The sequence below is a fragment of the Manacus candei genome, unplaced genomic scaffold, assembly GCF_025592945.1.
Source record: "Manacus candei isolate 608988 ecotype Guabito, Panama unplaced genomic scaffold, ASM2559294v1 h1tg000028l, whole genome shotgun sequence".
Classification (NCBI taxonomy): domain Eukaryota; kingdom Metazoa; phylum Chordata; class Aves; order Passeriformes; family Pipridae; genus Manacus; species Manacus candei.
The window spans coordinates 34,293,567-34,314,249 of record NW_026138076.1 but is presented as its reverse complement, the minus strand read 5'-3'; the positions used below and the strand labels follow the sequence as shown (position 1 = coordinate 34,314,249).

General features: G+C 39.7%; 1 protein-coding gene across 2 annotated transcripts in view; it reads left to right on the top strand.

Annotated features, from left to right (window-relative positions):
- Positions 1-4,914: 4,914 nt before the first annotated feature.
- The window catches only part of RAP1GDS1 (Rap1 GTPase-GDP dissociation stimulator 1), a 92,423-nt gene continuing 76,654 nt past the window's right edge, over positions 4,915-20,683 (top strand). The window contains exon 1 of one of the 2 annotated variants that reach the window (XM_051789756.1): positions 4,915-5,157. In XM_051789756.1, coding sequence (XP_051645716.1) covers positions 5,154-5,157 — 4 coding nt within the window. In that variant the 5' untranslated portion in view covers positions 4,915-5,153. The remainder of the gene's footprint in view (positions 5,158-20,683) is intronic. The other variant, XM_051789757.1, reaches the window with a different exon arrangement.

Below are 20,683 nucleotides of genomic sequence, written 5' to 3'. Positions count from 1 at the left end.
CTCCATAATGCCAAAATAAAGCACACCATAGCAAACGCTGCTGCAGATGTGTGCCCTTCACTAGATTAAGTCCAAAAACATGTGATTTACACAAATTAAGATGTACTAAAAGCATACAATTAAAAATAAAGAGCAGCATATAATTGCTTTGTACATCTAACTCCCCCAAAATAAACCTTTACACAAGAATGTGATCACATATTAGCACTATCTCAGAAACATCGTGAATCAATAAAAGTTTTTTTTCCAGTTTTTTCACATTCCTTTAACTTAAGTAAGAAAATTACTAAAAATAAGAGATGATAGTTGGTCAACATTGGGAAGAATATACTTACAGAACAGCTGGAAATGTCTGCAGACAAACTCTCTTTGAGTGAATATTTTAACTTCTTTCATTTTATGATATTTACATTTGCTGAAGGAAGTTGACTTCTCCCTTGCCTCGATATAAACCAGAAAGCTAGTTCACCCTTTTCAACTTTTTTTCTCCCAGCCCTCTCAGCTGCCTCAAATTACTTCTCTAAGCAGAGGCCATTAGGTCACCTGCGTATCACAGGCCAATAAATTTAACCAAGATATTCCATAATTAGTCTGACTTTACTCACCTGAGCCCTAATAGGATTTAGTCAAATTTGGCTGTGTAACATGATTGAGGAACAGCAACCACCAAGTTCTCCTACTCAAGACAGCTGTATAACTGGATGCTGGTTAGGTGAGATTTACAGAGAGTTCAGCTGGCAAACCATCTCCCATAGTGAAGGGAAAGGCAAATAGAAGCAAGGCTCCTACCAATCTCACCTGGAAGCAAAGTTTTTCCTAAGCCCAGATCTTATGACTAGGTCATCCGAACAGATTTGGTACAGACAAAATAGCTTTAGAGCAATTTTACCCTCCAGTTTCTCTCCTATTTCTTCTTGAGGTCTGTAGAAAAGCTATAATAAATACAAAACACTAGCAAAAAAAAACCAACAAACAAACAAAAAATAAACTACCCAGTTAAATTTGAGGGCAAGGAGGAAGAAATTCCCTTCTGACTGTGCAGGAAAACTCCTTCAGCTCTAAAGTGTAAGTCAAGCATACAACTACTGTCTTCATATGTTACGAATGTACCAAATACAATAGGCTATTTTTATTCTCCCTATGGAGAAAGCAGGAGATACCGGTCATTAAAAAGCCCCAAATTTTCAGGCCAGAAGGGGCAACTGTATGAGTCTTATAGCATGACACTGCATACAAACTCACATACAGGTTGGTTTTTTTTTCAGCCAGATAAAAGCTTTGTTTTTTGAAAGTTTGGGATTAAAAAACACAAGAAACTCATGAGTTTCTCAGATTTTACTTTCCCAGGTCAGCCATTTTTGTATTTAAACTGTATTTAAACTCACAGATAGAAAGTTGTACCTTAGCTTGACGTTTCCTAATTTCAACTTCCAGCACTTACCAGAAAGGTTTTATCATGAATACTTACACAGCAGGTATGGGAACATGAATGAATTATAATAGAAGAAGGTCAGGTGTTCACTTCTGTATCAATAACTCCTCTTATCCCATGGAAAATCTGAGGTAGCTTACCTTCAGGGAGAAGAATATCGAGTCATCCCTGGCAACACTTCCCTCTGCACACATAACAGAGGAAGGTCTCAAGAAGAAGCTTGTCCTATTTTCCATGTGCAAGTTCACAGATAGTTCTGCACTATTTCCACCTCTAGTTTTACAAGAACTGAGATTTCTCAAGGTGCCAGGATTCAAAAGGTTTCCTGTGCCTCTAATAGGAGTAAAGCACTACCCACACTTTTGCTTTCTTTGCCCTTCATTACTGACAGAACAAGTTGTGACAGCCCATTCCCATCAGATTATCTGAATTCCACTAAATTATGGTCCTGTATCATATTTCCTTATGTATTCAAGCATCCCAGCATGCTCCTGTTGCTCATGTAAATTTCTAACATCAGTACAGAGGCAATTAAAAATATATTCCTTACATGTGCCTTAGCGCCAAATTAAATGACATAATGTATGTGAGAAGCTTTTTGAGGAGTTGCTATGTCAGGGGTGAGGAGGTGTGCTGAGAATTTGAAGTGCAAGATCTGAGAAAGAAAATTCATAAAATAGTAAGCATTGGAAGGTCAAAGAAAATTGTCCATTTTCTTGCAAGACATTAGAGAGTCAATGTTTGGGAGTGCAGAGATAGCAGTTGTTAATAACTTCCTAATTTCTGTAGTCTACAACTCAATTTCCACAGCTGCACTAGAAGTACATTAAAAAAGCAGTCATAAGCTGTCCTAAAGGATATTTTTATGAACTGATCTTTTAGTCTTTTCCCCACTGCTAAAATTAAACATCTACTGAAACCCATAGAATACACTTGTACAGGTTTCTACCCGATTTCTATTGCAAACCTCACCAATAACTCAGTATAATGCTCCTAGTTGCCAGTTTTTCTCAAAAACTTGCTTTTTAATTATTTTTTTCCTTTATGAATACATCAGGGAAAATTGAGATGAGTGATCTGGATCTGGAACATCCTAAATTCATTGGTTTTAATGAGATATTCTCACAGGTATCATTGGACCACACTTCGGAGGTGCTGATCGCTTTAAAAAAATTCAGCACCGCTGACTTTGTGTATTATCTTGTACACATATGATATCTATGCCTAATGGCCCAAAGCTCTTCTGTATAGTCTTTTGGAGATGGACGTTCCTCTCGTGAAGACCCCTCTCTCTTTTGCACTGTTCCATGAGTAGCCATACATACAGGATCTTGCATTCAACTGCAGGAATGGCAGGACTTTTATTTGGATTTTTTTTTTTCACAACACCTCTTTGTTCTCTTGTAAACTTATACCTAATTAAGAGATTGACAAAAATCAAGTCCTCAGCTTGTCTGGAGCTTTCTCTTTCTCTCCTAGAATTAATAAGTATTCAGTCAAAAGAACAAAAGCTCTCCCTAGTTTTGCATGGTTCTTTTGGATCCACGAAAACCAATTATAATCAAAGATGTTCTGAAGTGCCAGACTTCTTTCTGGCAGTGTTTTTGAAAGCAGAACTCTTTAGAAGTTACCATCCTCAAAATTCTTTCTTGGAGCAGGTAACAGTCTTACTTTTCTAGGTCTTGCAAAGATATACGTGTGCATTTCAGTTAGGGCATGCAAGTAAACTTGAGACGCCTGTGTATTTCACAGGTTGCTCTGATTTATCCCAGGTGGGACTTATCCCATATGGAATACCATGTGGAATATCTCTTCCATGATCCCTCAACAACAGATCAGTAAGAAGAGAATTTCACTGCCTTTTTTTTCCCAGACAAGTAGAAGAATGATTTGGGACACAGCTATAAAGCCAACTCAAAATTTATTGCTGAGTGAAAGAAATGAGGAGGCAAAAACATAGGACGAAGATGAATTTCAGACAAGAGTTAGAGATAGAAGAAAGCAGAAAAAATACAACTTTTTACCACTCAGATTCATTTAAGAATCCTGTGTTTTACCAACTACTGAGTTGGACAAAACCTGCAGTTAAAACCCCAACGTGTTCTGGTTTGAATTTTCTGCAGCCTCAGTGCAATGAAAACAGTAACAAAAGTGTTTTAGTTGTCTAGCCAGTGTAAAAGCATACTGATTTGCAGTATCAGTTGATCATAAAATTACATATCTTCAGTGCCAAGTTCTGCATACTGTGGTTAACCCCACTGAAGTCAACTGCAAAATTCTGCAATGTCCTCAGGAAGGAAGAGTTGGTGAATCAGGGCTATGCCAAAGTAAATGGATAAACCCCAACATGTTCAGTCTGTAGTCTGTAGGACTGATGAATTATTCTTTGCTTGTCACATCACACTGCCCTTTTATAGGCATGAAAGCTCCTGGGACCTGTTCCAGAGAGGAAACCCCTGGCAGCTGCTGACTTCTGGTGAAAGGGACTACTGGTATCACTTGTGAAGGCACTGTGGAGGATGATTCAACTGAAAGTTCTTTTTGCATCACTCCTCTGAATTGTCCCTGGCCGATCCATTTCTACAGAGCAAGCAAACCCCTCTATCACACTGTTCCTACTCTATTTAACCACACTTCAGGATTTACTCAGGTAAACTCGTGAATGCACAATGGAAAGAACCGAAAAATGTGAAAATGCCACAAAAAGGTACTCAATTAATTTCACCACTGCCCTCCGCCCCACATGGTTCCCAGTGAAAGCGCTATAAGGAGAGAGCTGCGACAGCAAGCAGTTCCTTATTGTTCCCTGCTAGACAGAGACTGAGCACCCCAGGGCAGAAAGGAAGAGGCACCACTGAACATGGAGATTTATTTTCTTGTTAAAAACGCCTTCCACACAGAACTACCTCGTGTCTTTCAGTTTCGAGTGTAAAACCTGTAACGTTGGTTCAGCAAAACACGCAGCACTCGGACTTTACGTGCAGTTTCCTCCACGGATCCTTCTCCCCACACAGCACACATAAAAACCCACTAACCCATCCAGCATAATCCCCTCCTTCTTGCAGGACGCTCCTCCTTGAGTCCGTATCATTAAATATTAATTTAAGCACCGCGCTCGCCGTGTTTAAAGCACCCCACCTGCCTCCCGGACCGAGGAACGGCGCGGCGCGATATGGGTGTGGGGATGCGGTGGGATGTGCGGACGGCACCAACCACAGCCGCGGGCGTGGGGATGCGCTGGGTGTGGGAATGTGTTGGGGACATCACGCCGGACGGGCGCTCCGCACTCCCTCCCTCTCTCCCTGCCCGCCAGCCGCCCCACAGCCCGGCTGGCGGCCCCACCCCAGCCCCTCTAACAAAGGAGGCCCGAGGCCGCGGTGAGGGGTGGCAGCCACCGCTCCCAGCGCGGACCCGCCCCTCAGCCGCCTCCTTCCCCCCGGCCCTGCACCGCCTCCTCCCTGCGCGGCTGCCCGCCCTTCCCCGGCGGCGGCGGCACGGTGCTGCCCGGCGGTCGGGCGGGGTGTCTCCCCGGCCGTGCCCGGATGTGCTGCCCTGACTCATAGCCCGCCGCACGCAGGCTCCGCGCCGCTGCCGCGCCCCGCTCCGCGCCCCCGCCTCCCGCGCCTCCCTCCGCGCCGGCGGAGAGGCGGCGGCTGCAGGAGCAGCAGCAGCAGTAGCAGCAGCAGCAGGAGGAGCAGGAGGAAGAGGCCGCGGCGGCACCATGGGTAAGTCGCCCCAGCCCCGCGCCGTGCAGCCCTTGCCGCCGCCCCTCTGCCCCCGGGAGGCCGCCGCCCGCTCGGCTCCGGCGGGCGGAGAGAGGTGACTGCTGCAACTTTCGCGTTGGCCGCCGCCCGGGAGGAGCCCCCCGAGTGCCCCCGGCGCTGCCGCGGCCGCTGCACGGCCCCTGCGGCGCAAAGTTTGCGCGGGTGCTGCGCCGGTGCCGCCCGCCCGCCGTGCCCAGCCCAGCCCAGCCCGCGGGGCTCCCGCACGGCCCCGGGTGGGCATTCAGGTTAGAGGAAGCACAAATTCCCCCGGTGCCAGGGGGGGACTCAGAGCAAGGAGTTATATAAGGCACCCCCAGGACTCTCTCCCAGTTACTGTTTGCATAATGGAGACAAGTTGGGGTAGTACGTTTAGGTTGTTTTGTAATCTCTTGCTCATTGTTTGTGGGAGACGAGGATCCTTGTATTTCTTTAGCTCTTAGGGCATTAATCATGCCTAGAAATGCAGCCATGTTACCTCTTCCTTTTTTATCATGAGATTGTTAATTAAGTAGTTTCACGCTGATTGACACTTGTATGAAGTGTCCAACGAATGCCATATGAGTCTAGGAAGTATGGTGTTTGGTTTTGCTTTACAAAGCTGTTGGTTAATTTGTGTTGCCTTCTCCACCTCATCCTCTTGCACAAAGCTGCAGCTGTCCCGGTCTGAAACAGCCATCATAAAACAGATTTTCCGGAAATCTGGCAGTAGTGTAGATCCCAGGGATTCGTAGGGGTTGCCCACATGGAGCTGCCAAAGACCCAGCCAGTCTACCAGATGTGATGGTGGGATCAAGGTTGCAGGTCCAGAGCGCAAGGAACTTTGGTTCTCTACCAGCATAAGGAGGTGGCAGTTCCTGAATTTGCCTCGGGGGTTTGACATCAGCACTTCCTGTGGCCTTAGGTATATCAGTAGTTTCTTTGCAGATCACATGTATCTTTCACTTTTAACTAGAAGTTTCCATGGAAAGAAGCAGTTGCAGTGCCTCAGTTTTTCTGGTTGTGAAATGGGGTTAAATACTTATTTAACTCCTTTAAAGCAATGGAGAACCTTTGGAGAACGATTCAAGCTAGAAGCTGCCAGGGTCAGGCATAAGGAATAACTGTCAGATTTCATCAGAATTAGGTAAAACTGTAACAATGTAGTGAAGATCTCTTCTCCATGAGCGTTGAAAAGACAAGACACCAAGATACAGTTGGCATGTGTTTCCTATCTACATTCACCAAGTAAGACTGGTAATCTCTTCATTCTGGTCAAAGTCTAGTTATAGCTCTTTTGGCTTGCAAAAATAATAACTTCAGGGCATCAGCTAAAACCTGTTCAGAAAAGCTGGTGCAGAATGAGCGCAGCACTCCTTTTTAGATGAGACTACGCTTCACTTGCAGGCAAGTTTGAAAACAGCTTGAGAATCTTGAGAATCTGCTACAGCTTGCTGCAAAAGTAAGAGTAGTTATAATTATTTTCGGGAAGACTGAAATAATTTTCCTGTAGAATCTGTCAGCACCCGTCCATAACTGCCCAGAGATACAGCTTGTGAAAATACTGAGGAACCTTTTTTTTCCCCTTCTTCACATATCAGGGTCTGATTCCACTGTCTTTAAAATCAGAGCAAACTTTAGCCTCTGCAGCAACTCTTGTGAGTGGCAAAGACTGAAATCAGTTTCACCTTGGCTAGCAACTGTAATGACTTTTCATTTTTAAGATCTGTGTTTAAACTTACACAGTCAATGTACTCGATTCCCCCATTCAGCTTACAGCTTTCTTTTTGGTAACACATTGCATAAAAGCTGAAAATCCTTAGAGTTAAATCAAGGATGAATTTGTTTTTCCAACAGCTTTTATATCTCTTCTGAAATGATGCTCAACAAACAAGTGTTTGTGGCAGAGAGTGCAGTAATGTCTTATGGTAAAAGATATGGTCTATTCTGTGTTTGTGAATGTTGGTGTAGTATTAACTGGTTTCTATACTGGAGATGTAACATGGAAGCCCAAGCAGGTATATTCTAACTCCAATCAAAAGACTTCTGTAGTTAAAAATGTTTGTTATGTATACATGGATCTGCATTATCTTTACAGTATAGAAATATCTCTTCTGCTACACTGTTTCCAAGTGTGTGTTCCTCTGAAGACATTATCATGGCAGTTGTTTCCTCCTAGAGGATAGCTATTTTTTTCTCACTAATACCGGTTCTATCCAAAATTGTAACTTTTGTTTCTTGCATTTATAGTTTTTAGAGCTGTGTCTGAGTACAGTTTAAACAGTATTCAACTTCTGGCTTAGAGAGGCAAGTTGCCTTGAGTACTGCTCTCAGTAGAGAACTTTGAATACTTCAGATGACGTGCACCACCACTACTTTTGTTCTGTTTTTACAAAAACAATTACAGACTTTTACTTTTCATTTATTAATGTAATGCTTCAGTTTCACAATGAATGGTCCATTTCCTCAGTCAATTCTTGCTTGTAACCTCGAAAAACACAACTGGTATACTCATGCAAACACACTGTATCCAAGAAAATCTTTCTATTTTAGAGTAGTGGCCCATGGAGTGTATTGTAAGAAGGCTGCAATTATTCCACGGACATAAATTAATAAAATAAAAATTAGGAACTCAGTTGCAAATTGACCACTCATCAGTAGTCCATTGAACCCCAAAGAGGAGAAACCCCATATTAAAGTGTTTGTATGCAGAATACAAATACAGGACACAATGTTTTTCTGTGGCAGTTATCATTTTGTTTGAAGTTTCAGTTACAGTCTGTAGTAGTGAAAGCTTATAAAAGTATTCTTCCATTTTAAGAGTACTAGTTTTGTTAGCAGGAAATGGAAGGCAGCCTCTGCTCTAACTTAAGTGCCTAGTTGGGCAACAAACTGCGAAAGCAGCTTGCTAGACTCTCTTTACAATACCTAGCATTAAGAGCACAATGATGAGATATGTCAGATTTCCAGTCTATAGCGTAGATGGGTTTATTTAAGTACTGTCCATTTAGCTGTGCTGTTGTCAGAACAAGGATTTATATTGCCCCTCTCCTCCAAATATACTCAATTTCCTCTCCCAGTTTCCCATAAGAATTAGCATATGCAACCAGCTGTGAACCACAGAGCAGGGTGTAACAAACCACGGCCTGTCTTCAGGTTCATGAAATAGAGGAGGTGGGAGGGTGTGAAGCTTCAGGCATGGCTGTGTACACTAATGCTTTTGGGAAGATAGGGATAAACTAGCATGTTTGTGATTAAAAAATTGTAATCAGTAGCCTTAGATGAGAGAAATGACAGCTAATGAAAAAAGTCTTCCATCGTCAGAGCTCTTTTGCTAGTTTTCTTACAAGAAATGCAAGTCCGACTAATAAACTGCTTAGAGAAGAGATATATCAATTGCACAAAAAGATAATTTGTAATTCTTTTAAAGGTTTTGCTAAAACAATGAGGCTTCTAAAACCACCAACATATTAGTTCTGGACAGCCAGAATACACCAGTTTAAGCCACTATAACATTTTGCATTAGCATTTCTGAAAAAAACAAGGCTGATTTTGGCAAAAGTCTTCTCTTTTAAAACATAAACATGAAGGAAACTGCTTTTAGAGTGCATCTCTTTTGCTTCACTGATGCTCCTTGAAGTGTACTTCTGAAGCAGAAAGGTTAGGTTACTTCTGATTGACCTTCCCCAGTGAATAAGTTCCTGCGTTCAGGCCAGTGTTTGTGATCTTCTGTTATTATGTGAGACTGAAACCAACCAATTTTGTCTTTGGCTTTAGGTATGTTTCCTGAGAACAGAATATTCAGAGGTAGTTTCAGAAGTCTATGAGGAACATCCTTAGCATCAAACTAAAAGTGGAAAGAGAAAGGGCAAAAGAACAGCTGAAACATGAAGGAAACAAAGCAGTAATAATGGAAATGAGAAAGCTAACAAGACAAGAATGGAAGAGAACAAAAATCCCTGAAGGGAAATGCGTGAAGGGAGAGAAATACTAGAAGTAGAGGAAAGATGGATGAACAGAATAACAGAAGACAGAAATAGGAGGAAGAAAGGAGGAGTTCTACTCTATGCCCCTCCCCCCAATGTTAAGAAAATAGCTGGGGTAATATAAATAATCAGATAATTTTTACTCTTTTTTGTTGTTGTAACAGTTGTTTGCTGTTGACAGTCCTTGAGAAGACTCAATGTAATTTTCCATCTGCCTCAAGTAAAGCTGAATTATTTTTGAAAGTTGTCAGAATTTAATTATTAATAAATATGTAAAACAAAAAGAAGAGATTAGCATAAACTAGCATTTGCTCAATAAAGGAGAAAATAATGTCATTACCATTTGACAGGAGAGAAAGCTATGGAGATTCATCTGTGGCATCTGTCAAGGAGGTTGGTCATTATCCCTTCTTAACTGTATCACAGGATGAAGTTCATGTTTTACCATAACAAAGGGACATTAGACGGTGACCCACTTACTTACATAAGAGAAAACCCACTTTCCACTGTTGATTAGTTCACCTGGGTCTGTTCACATGATGTGTTTGAGAAAATGAGCATTCATGCTGTCTTGATACTGTCGAAGGCATTACATTTCAGATTCTAACTTGTTTCCAGATTAAAATAGATTAGAAACTCCATCTAAGCTTCTGGAAATTAGGTGTCTTAAAATGTTAATATGTGTTCTCCAGCTAATGGAGAATTTTTTTTTAATGGCAGTTTTATTTTAATTAGACAAGGAGCTTTTCCTAATAAGGGATTTTAAAAGTAGCAGCTTTCACTGAAAGGACAATCTCCCAGGGCCTCTTTTTGTTAAATATGGTATAGAAAATTGTTTCTATTTACAAATTTTATTATAATGGTAACTAAATGAAATTTGTTTTGGTAGAGTAAAATGACAGTTAAAAGCCCTGCATTTCTGAATGTTGAAGTTTCTTTTAGTGCAAAAAAATAGATGATGTATATTAGAATTTACGTGCGCTCCAGATATGCCTAATAGAATCTGTAAACCCTCTGAAACAAATGGCTGTGGTTCAAGGAGCCTCAAAGCTGTGCACATAGCCTGGCGACGTTTATTCAGCCTGAGAACTGCACAGCTCTAGCTTAGAGAGCTTTGAAGTTGTGCAGAAACCCTGGTGATCTCACACTGTTCTTAAGCTATAGTTCAAGTAGATTATAAAGCTGGCAGATATCCAGAAGAATTTGTCAAATCTATAAACCAGATAACTGCTGTTCATTTGACTCGAGATAAAGGACAGAATTTAGTGCATGATGCTCTGGGACTTGCAAATAAATACAGCATGCCTGAACTGTTACAAGTGTGTGTGCGGGCAGGGCACGTGTCTTAGAAATATCTCTGACTTGAAACACTTTCAGATATATCTTCACAAATTATGATAAGAAATGTCAGGGAATAAATGTGTATACATCTGAGGTAGATGAAATTAACCATACACATGAATTGAGACAATGTAGATGCATGTATAAAGTTGTGTTAAACTTTAAAATAAATTAAATGCTTGCATGATTTTCATTTATAGGTCAGACAGAAACCTCTAACAGAAATCACATTTACACACTGAAAAGTCAGGGAAAACAAACAAAAAAAATCACACTTGTGTGAAGGAAATATCTTCAGTGATCCATTTCAATATTAGGTCCCATTTTCCTAATATTTAACATCTCTTACAAGCTTACTGCTACGTAGTCATGTATTATAGTAACATCTGAGGCATAAGCCAATTCTGAGCTTCTATTAAAACATTGAGCTATTAATTCATGTTAGTGATAACTCAGGGAGGTTCATGAAAGTTAATCGGTGTTTGAATTTGTCAGTTGGTTCCATCCACTGATACTTACCAGCCTGACGGACACAATGATTTTGGAGACATATGCAAAACTTGTGTATAATTTAATTTTTTTGTTGACCCTTCCTATCAGTTGGCTCAGTTTTGACAAGTTATTTCTGATTAAACCCAGTTAAACAGGTCATTAAACTCACATGGTGAATAGCAGCCTTTTTTTCAGGCTTACTGACTGTGTTCTGCAAATGTATTTGGGAGAAAGGCTGGACTGAGAGATGGAGACTGAGTGAGAAGACTGTGATTCATGGAGGAGAGCAGCTAAGCGGTATAGGATGGATGACATGAAGAGAAAGAACAAAACCTTTTAGAAATTTGTCAAGGCTGTCGGTGAGCCTGTGGGGAACAGGCCTGTGTTTGGGAGACATGGGGATGTGACAGCTTAGCATCTCCTGATAGTCTTGAGTTCTCATATCCACTGTCAGCTGCCTGTGCATGTATGGCCTTCCTGATGTACTAATGTAGAGCAACCGGGCACAAAACCTGCAGTTGAAAACCTCATCCTTATTACATTCTTTACCTTTCAGTAATTGTCTTTACCTCTAGAATACATCATTCCAAAAAGAACGGCAGATACAACAGAACACTCATCTTTCTCTCATCCCGTCTTCTATACAGTAGAGGTCTGCAGTTGGGAAAGAACTCTTGTAACCAGCACTTCACAAACTCTGTTCTACCCCTTTTTACCCTTATTATACCCAGACTGGAAATAAAATGGCATTATACCACATGGATTAATTCTATGACAGTGCTTTGTGAATTGAAGATGAAAATGCTGCAAGCCTAGCTCTTTTTCATAAATATCAGAAACACACCACGTGAACATCTGCAAACCTTTATAATCTCTAGGGTTGGGGGAATGTTTGGCTGGGGAGGTCTGCCTCTTGCTGATGGTGGCCTGCTCTCTGGCAGCTAGGAGGTCCTCTTGGGGGCATATTTAGAAATGCTGCCTGTCTTTGATGTTGGATATGACAGTCCAGTGACTTAAATTAATTGGACTATTTTAACTCTTCTAGCCTTGAATGCTACCTTACAGTACATGCCACTAGTATACCACCAGTAGCATACCTTTTCCTTTCTCCAGCCTTGCTAAGTTCATTCCTGTATCCCTTCTCTGTGGAGAAATCCCATCGTGCTCACTGTCAACAGCACCCAGTACCCCGCAGGCAAAACTTAAGTTCAGTACTGCCAAAAAACTCCTTGTGCTACATGAAGGCTTTGGAACAATTTCCTTAAATCAAAACACTATTTTATCTTGACAGCAGGAACAAAGCATGGGAAGAGAAAAGGGTTTTGAAACTGAAGCAGGATCGTACACATCTTTCTTGTCTAAATCTTCCCTGTCCACAGAATGTTTAACTTACCCCTCTTGGGCCTCTGGAGGAACTGACTGAAGTCAGTTTACTGAGTCCACTGTACTTGGTAATAGCATCTTATATATATGACCACTGTTCCTTCAGCAGTCTTTCACTGTGCACGCTGGATGTCACTGGATTGCTGGCAATTTTAGAACCCTGTTGTACAAATACCTAAGACACCCTACCTGAACTTCAGTGAGCAAATTAAAGGGAGTGAACAGTGAGTGAACATGACCATCAAGAGGAGCAGTAGTGAACAGTTACGAGGCATTTTCACATTTATCGTTCTCTCTCTCTTTTTTCCCCTCTCTCCTAAGTAACTAGTAGCCATTATTTTTCCTCCTTCTTCTCCCTTGTTTATGCGTCAGTCTGATTTTAGGATCAGGATGTTGATCTCTGGGAGGGGGAAAAAAAAGGACAACCACAAGAGAAAACTGGTCTGTGAACATATTCCTTGAAAAAATATCTGGTATGATCAAATAATTTAGAAGTCCATTACTACACTTTATACAGATATAATTGCTCTCATCCTGCAAAAACTGACAGGCTTTCTTACCCAGTTCTCTGCAAAACTCAGCGAGAATGTATAGACGTGCTGGCTTCTGCCATATGGAATTGGGGAAGAGCAGGGAAACATTGGTGATTGAGAGAAAGAGAAGGAACACGTTCATAAGGGATTGTTCACAGGAACCAAGCAGGCTCATGGGGGGGTTTTGGCCTTTTTTAATTTTTTTTTTAAGCTTTTGCAATAAAAATCCCATTACCTGTTTGTTTATAGGACAATGGTGCTTCAGTCCAGTTAAAGATAGTAATCAATACAGTAGTGCCTGAAATACAGTACGTGCTTTCCAGGCAAAACCCGCACTTCTGTATCTGATGTTACAATGTACTTACTTTCTTACAGTCTTTTCTATTTTGCCTAATAATCCTTTCTTACTCTTTGCACTGTCTTTCACAGCTGTCCTATTTCTTCAGGCTTCTTTATTTCTTTACCCAGTTTTCTATAACAGCTTTCTTCCATTACCTGTTCTTTTCCATCTTTCTTCCCATCTCATACTCTCTCTTCTCCTCAGGTTCTGTCTTTATTAGTTAAATATATAACAGCTTCTTTTATCATCTACCCTTTTCACCATCATTGTTAGGGAAAGAATTGAAAAACTGATGCGCAACTTTCTAATTTCAAGAGGTGAAGCAATTTTCTATAGCCAGCTTAAAATCTTACTTCAGTTTTGCCTAATGTACAATAAGTGAGAATATATGAAAGAATGTATCTTGGAGGAAAGAAATTGTACGGAATTGGGCCCTATTTGTATAAATGCTATTTATACAGCATTCTTGTGCCCACACAAAGCCCACACTGAGTGCCACTGAAGTCATTGGGCTCCTGCTTTTCTGACTCGGCTGTAGTGCAGCTTAAACTGTCTTGTTTTGATGAAACCATGTAAAACGGTGTGTCACCCCATCCTTTCAAGGTGTAGTAATATTGGCTCTCCAGTTTATACAGCTGGAGAAAGAATAGCAGACATTGGACCAATTTTTACTATCAGAAGCACTGTTTACAAGTCTTTTATTCCTAGGTATGATGCTATACTAATACATAGCATCTGAAGGAACTTACTAAATGAAGAAAGAGCCATGTTCTGTGGTAAAGAAAATGATTTGGTGAACTTGATTTTTTTCTTTAAAACTGGTGGAATTATGTAGTTTGTGTATGTAGTTTGTATAATTTGTTATATCAAAGGAGAAACCAATTTAACATGGAGATCATCATGTTAGAACATCCTCCTGTAAAAGGAATAATAAGCACGGTGCCATAAGCTATTAATATACATACAGTGACCTTTGTTCTATCTTGTAGCAGCATAGGGAAAAAGGAGAAATTAAGGTTTCAAAACTCTGTTTCAAAAACTTGCTTTGTTGTAGCCATTAGATGATGGCTTTTGATGCTTTCTGATATTCCTGGAAAATGTTAGGAACTTCTTTTTGCAAGACTTTTTACACATTATGCTTCTAATCAGATATATACTAGTGTGGACACTTAGTTCTCTGAAGGCAGGAATGGTGGAAAGAAACAAAAAGCAGTTCAATACACTTCTTCGTAATGCAACTTCATTCCAGAAATTATCTGAAGTGCTTGCATATCTTTATGAAGGCCAGAACTTCTCCCTTTACGAGGTATCACCATTCTTTTTTTTGGGCTGTTGAGAACAAGATAGAATTTAAGACTTCTCATACAGTCTCTGGAAGAGATGGGTAGGGTTCTTCTGTGAACATAAAATTTGAGTTCTGTGCATGTGCCCAGCTCAAAACAGATGGCTGGAGAGAGAAATGCCCTAGATAATACAGCACTTCAGGTTAGCAAGGGGTGGCCTGTTTTACATTTTCTTTTTTTCTTTAAATTGATATTAAGTAGGCTTTCTGATAAAAAGCAACAGCTGTGGGATACTGGATTGGTTTTAGCCTGCTTTTAGCTGTTCCAGTTCTGAACAGTTTTCTGTACTTTAGTGGTCACAACAGAGAGGTATCTCTTGGAAGTGAGCATACTTAGCTAAACTAAACTGCTTTATTTCTAAAATCATAAGTGGTCATCAACAAAATAGCATCTTTGGCTGTACACAAAGAACTTTCTGGATTTTTTTGAAAGCTGGTCAATGGGCACATTTAAAAAATGACTTAATCTTTGACAGGTTTTTGAAACACAGGCTTTTCTGTTTGACCCTTTTTATTTCTTAAAAAATAAATAGATGAGTCTATTAATTTTTTTTCCCATTACCAGAAATTTATTTTTTACAATTGAAAATATGCTGAGGAGCCTGCTTGCAGTTTAAGATTGAACTGTCTTTGGGCAGAGATGTAAATCTGATATCAAGGAGTAGATATCAAACTTGAAAACTCAGGAATTCTTGCAAGCTCCTCATTTTTTCTTTCTTTTTGCTTCCTGACTTCTTGAAAAAGCAGCTTTAATAAAAAAGGCTTCTTCTAAGTTTGATCACAAATCGGAATTAAAATATTTATATTTTAACAATTTTTGTTTCAACACTTACTTGCTGGAATCTCAAAGAATAATCAGAATAGGGTTTTGATTTCCACTGTGGTTATTGTGTTTACATAACAGATTCTTTACTGCTTAGGCTTTGATCTTGTAGCCTATGTTGGACTTTCCAAGGCTTAGTTGTTTAGAAGCCCAATTCTGCTTGTTAAGATGAGCATGCTATTCTGCTCTGTATTTGAAGAATTACTTTGTCCCCAGAATTCAGCATATCATCTGAATCTTTTAATTTTAGATGTTTCTGCTGCTTCATCTAATGTAATCTAACGTAAAACCATCAGACAAGAAAGTCTAGTTGCTTTGACATGAAAGATCTGCATGTTCAACACAGCTTATAAAGAGGCATTGAGGCATTAATTTAATGAAAGTAAAACTTTTTATTCAGTGCTGAGACATGACTTCTTTAAATTGAGTACAGAAAACTCTAACAAATGACAGGTTTAAGCGTGTGTTGTAGATTTAAATGACACTGTAGTGCAGTGCTTTAAGTGACCTCGTTGCAGAGCATTTAGAAAAGGTAATCTGTTGAAACCAGCTTTGCTGCTGAAGCCTCTGTGTAGTCAGATTGTAGCCTCAGTTCCCCTTTGCCCTGCATTCTGCGTAAAGAGACTGCAGATTTGATTTAAGATGGTAATTGGGCCCAAACTGTAGCTTTTATATTCTGCCTGGACATAAATGACCATAGGATAATGGGTAATAAAGTGATGTGCAATAAAATGATGCCCACAGTGCCTTCATATTTGAGATGACTTGACAAAGCCTCATGTTTAAATAGTCATCATGGTTTAGTACAATTAACAGCTTTAAGATCTGCATACAGGGGTTTTTTTGCAGTGAGTCACATCTGTGGAAGCCACAAAAAGTTGCACATGATTAGTACACTGGAGCATTTGTGGCACAAGGGAATTAGGAGTTGTATTCTCAAAAGACTAGTCAGTTCAGTGTATCATGATGTCAGATAAAGATGAGAAAATATGACTTCCCATGCATTAGAGAGAAAAGGTAGATGTGCTAGCAACGGGTGACAAACAGACAGTTACTGATAAAATAAGAGCACTGAACTCTGTCATTAAAAAAAAAAATCCTCTTCAAAGGTGTCTATAAACACTAATTCATCTAAATAGCCTTTTAAGTGCAAGAGTGAAGATAATATTTATCAACAATTTTATCTACACAAAAAGTAAAGCAGATAAATAAAACCAAGCTCAAATTTAGCCCCCTCCCATCTGTTTCTTTAAAAAAGTGAAAACAAGAAGACCAAGATAGTGGCTTGTAAAAAGTTTCCTTCCTCTCTACTCCCACCTTCATTCAGGATGTAAAGTTAATGTATTGCAGACGGTTATTATTGACCCAGATGGGGCAATAGAAATTAGGTGAAAACTAGGTTTTTACCTTGAACTCTGAAATGTGAAGGTAAACAAGTAGCATAACAGATGAAAAGCATGCTGTGCAAAAAAATATTGGTTTGGTATATGTGAAAACATTTGCTCCTAAATGTGGTGTTCTAGTGTGATATTACATCACTTAAAGAGGTGTCAAGGTGCAAAATGCATTATAGTAACACCAGCATTTTCAAAGTCCTATGTTCAGACCAAAACTCCTTGTTCACTTTAAAATGTAAAGTTTATAGGTATTTTGATAATTACTTCCTTATATATGTATCACCTCCTGACAATTAATAGTCTGAGAAGTTCATAATTGCTTGCTTTAATAGGAATATGGACAGTTAATATACTTTTGCAGCTCTACTAGTAAACAGTTCACAAAATCACCTCTGTGGTGCTTGTGTTCCATTTGTGTCATATATACTGTCATCTCATGTATTTTGAGATTTTTTTTTTAAGCAGAAGTCACATTTTTAATGCTTTCTTTTTTTCTTTAGAGATAGAAATAATTGATCTTTCCTCAGTATTAAGATACTGTTACAGAAGGCAAGTCTCAGTCAAGCTCCTTTTATTTTGCCTTTTCAACTGATGACCACAGTGAAAGGGGGTCCATCTTTTCTGTTCTCCAGAGTTGTGCTCAAATCCTTCTGGAGTAGCGTGAAGGACTTACCAAGTCAAGATAATTTTACAGCATACTTAGCAAGTTGTTTTTTCTCAATAGTAAGACTTAGCTTCCATGGTATTTTACAATAAATTTTGTCTTCATATATGTGGGAATTAAAGCAGTACCAAAAATACACTCACTGTTGAGTAAATGCAATACAGGAATCTCATAATAAAAATTAGTTCTATTGGCAAGTGAAATGGAATAATTTTAGATGTAAAAGGAGTACTTTCTACTTGTGTTTGAGACTTTTCCTTCTTGAGCCCCAAACCATTTCCTGTTTTGTAGAACAAAAAGGTACTTAACCTGTTTGGAAAGAAAGGGAAAAGATTTTGTTGTTTGAGAGGTAGATAGCAGGAATAGTCAGGTCAGGAATTTTCCAGTCTGTGCTCTGCTAATTTTTAGTTGGACCAAGCAAGTCATACAGAAAGACTTGGCTGTACCTGTAATAAGGTCCTACTTATTACCACTGTAATAAGTCCTGTGGTAGAAAGAGTGAAATTGTTTTGAGCTGAAATTTGAACAGATTCATAGAAGAAATGCAGAATCATCATTTGGAAGGATTTTGAAGCAGGGCTGTTGGCAACACTTGAACCAGGTCGGCTATGACTTTGCATAGCTGCTACTTGAAGCCTCTGTAGTTTTTGTAACATCCCTTCAGGTAGCTTGAGGCCCCCCCTTAGCCTCCTCTTTGCCAGATTAAAGAAACCCTCAGCCTCCTCTTACTTCTTGTGGGAACATGCCCATCTTGATAGCTCTGTCCTAGACTGTCTCTGGTTTTTAGTATCCTCCTTGATCTGGGACATACAGAACCAAACAGAGAAAGAATTGTGGGAGACACAAATCCTTGCAGGTATGAAGCAGAGCCTCGATCTCTGGTCACGTTCCTAATATAAGCAATATACAGTTTGCTTTATTTACTTTGGGAGCATGCTGCTGCCTCATGTTTTACTTGGCATCCTCTGTAACCCCTGTGTCTTTGCAACAGTTTGTTCCCAGCCTGCATAGACACTTGGGGTTATTCTACCTTAGCTGCAGAACTCACACCTTACCCTTGTTGAACTTCAGGAGACTTCTGTTGATCCAGCCCCCAGGTTTCTGAATGGTGCCTCTGAATTCCTATTTGGTATGCCAGCTGTCCCCCCAAATTTAGTGTTGTCTGCAAGGATTCCAAATGTATATCTACCTTCAGACTATACTGATTTTAAGCACAAACTGCATACTCAAAATCTGTGGTTTTACCTTTCTGAATAGAGGTGGACTTATATTTGACTTCTTGATAATAAGTAAAGCAATGATAAACCCTTCATAACTGTGACTCTAGGAAAATTAAACTTTATTTACTTATTTTATATATAAAATATAATAACTATTAATTTTTGTTTATTTATAAAGGAAAATTAAAGTCTGTACACTTGAAAAATTGCCTGGGGGATTTCGTTAGCCTGTAACTTACAGTAGCTGCAGTTACAAGTAACCATGAGTTACTGTAAGTTAATGGAAGTGAATAGAAGATGTCAAACCTTACTTCGTACACACCCAACAGGCTTAATTATGCAGAATCACACTGGGAATGAAAGATGGATTATCAGGTGTAGCCTAAATAGAATTTCAGCTCTTTCTGTGCTACATTACTTATTTAGCTGTTGAGAAATGCATTGAGATTGACTTGCAGCAGCAGGTGATTTTATGATACGTTTGTATTCCTTTCCAGCTAAGCAGGGGAGAGTGCATACCTTGAGCTTTCTGATGAGCCAGAACCCATACTTGGAAGCTCTCTTGAGTCCTGCAGTTTAGTTATATCCAAAGTCTGTCTGTTATGGCCCATATCTATATTAACTGTAGAGGTAAAAGCCTCTACCTAAATTAGGTGAATTTATCCCAACACATTGTATTTTACTTGTGTATTATTATTAATTTTTTTTCATCTTCGGTAATAAATTTTTGTCAACCTGGAGCAGAAGGAAGCTTTTCCAAGATAGATCCTAACAGAGTTATTTGGTAGCATCTTCCACAGTTTTTATCCTTCTAGACACCCATGGTGTAGACTTGTAGGACAATGAAAACTTCAGCTCAACTAGATCAGAGAATAATTCCTTTTGACAGAGGCATATAATGCTTCCATAGTAGAACATAACCACACTGTTTTTCAAGAGGTTATCACAGTGGATCCTACTCAAAGGGAAGACAAACTTCAGTACAAAAGGGTGGTGAGGAACAGAGATGTATTTCCTGGGGTATTTTAGATTCTTCAGTGTAGAGTAGAGTTTTTAGTTCTTTCCCTCTGGGCCTTCCTGTAATCTTTTGCATAGAGGAGTCTGGCTCTTACTACACATAGAAGTGCTGATGTAGAGTAGGGGATTGCTTAGTCTGAGAAGGCCTGATATCTAGATGAGTTATAGAAGGAACTATGTGTGTCCTGTCATCTGTTGCATTTATAGCAGATTTGAAATTACCAGCAGGGACCAAACTACTATTCGTTGTGCCTAACTGCCTGTTCCAATGGACCTGAAGAAGGAGAAAGACTTTTTTTTTATCTTGTGCTTATAGCTGAACAATTAACAGTTTTCCTGATAAATAATACTTTATGGATCAATTGCTGACTGCATTAATATTACCTCAGTAACATTCCATATGAGGCTTTTGTGTGTTTTTTAAAATGGAGAGGAAGAATATTAAACCTGATAATGCTCTTTTAAATTTTTATTCTTATGTGCAGCTTCTAAGAGTAAATGAAATGTGGTCAGCAACAAAGCTGTACTGTTTGATGCTTGCTGATCCAGAAGAATCCTGGTCTTATTCATTTCATTAAAACCTCAGCGTATGAACAGTGGTTAAAAATGACAGCAGCTTTTGGCTGCCACACGTTTACTCCATGGAGTGTCTCTAAGCTTTACCCCTGTAACATGTGACAATTTTTGAGCTATTCTTTTATCCACTTCCCCTTTCTTCCACTTTCAAGAGACCAATTATAATTGAGAAAATAAAGTTTCAGGAAAAAAACCCCAGCATAATCAGAAAACTTAATAGGAGAGAGATTCTTTCCTCAACTGTGGTCCCTTTGTGGCTGGCATCTGTGGGAGTTACATATGCTGACCGAGAGGAATTTCCTTGGCCTAAACACTATAAACATATGATATAGAGAGGACCAGACTGTTCCTTAATGTTGGTGCAAGATGCCTAGTGGAGGATGGGCTAGGGCACATT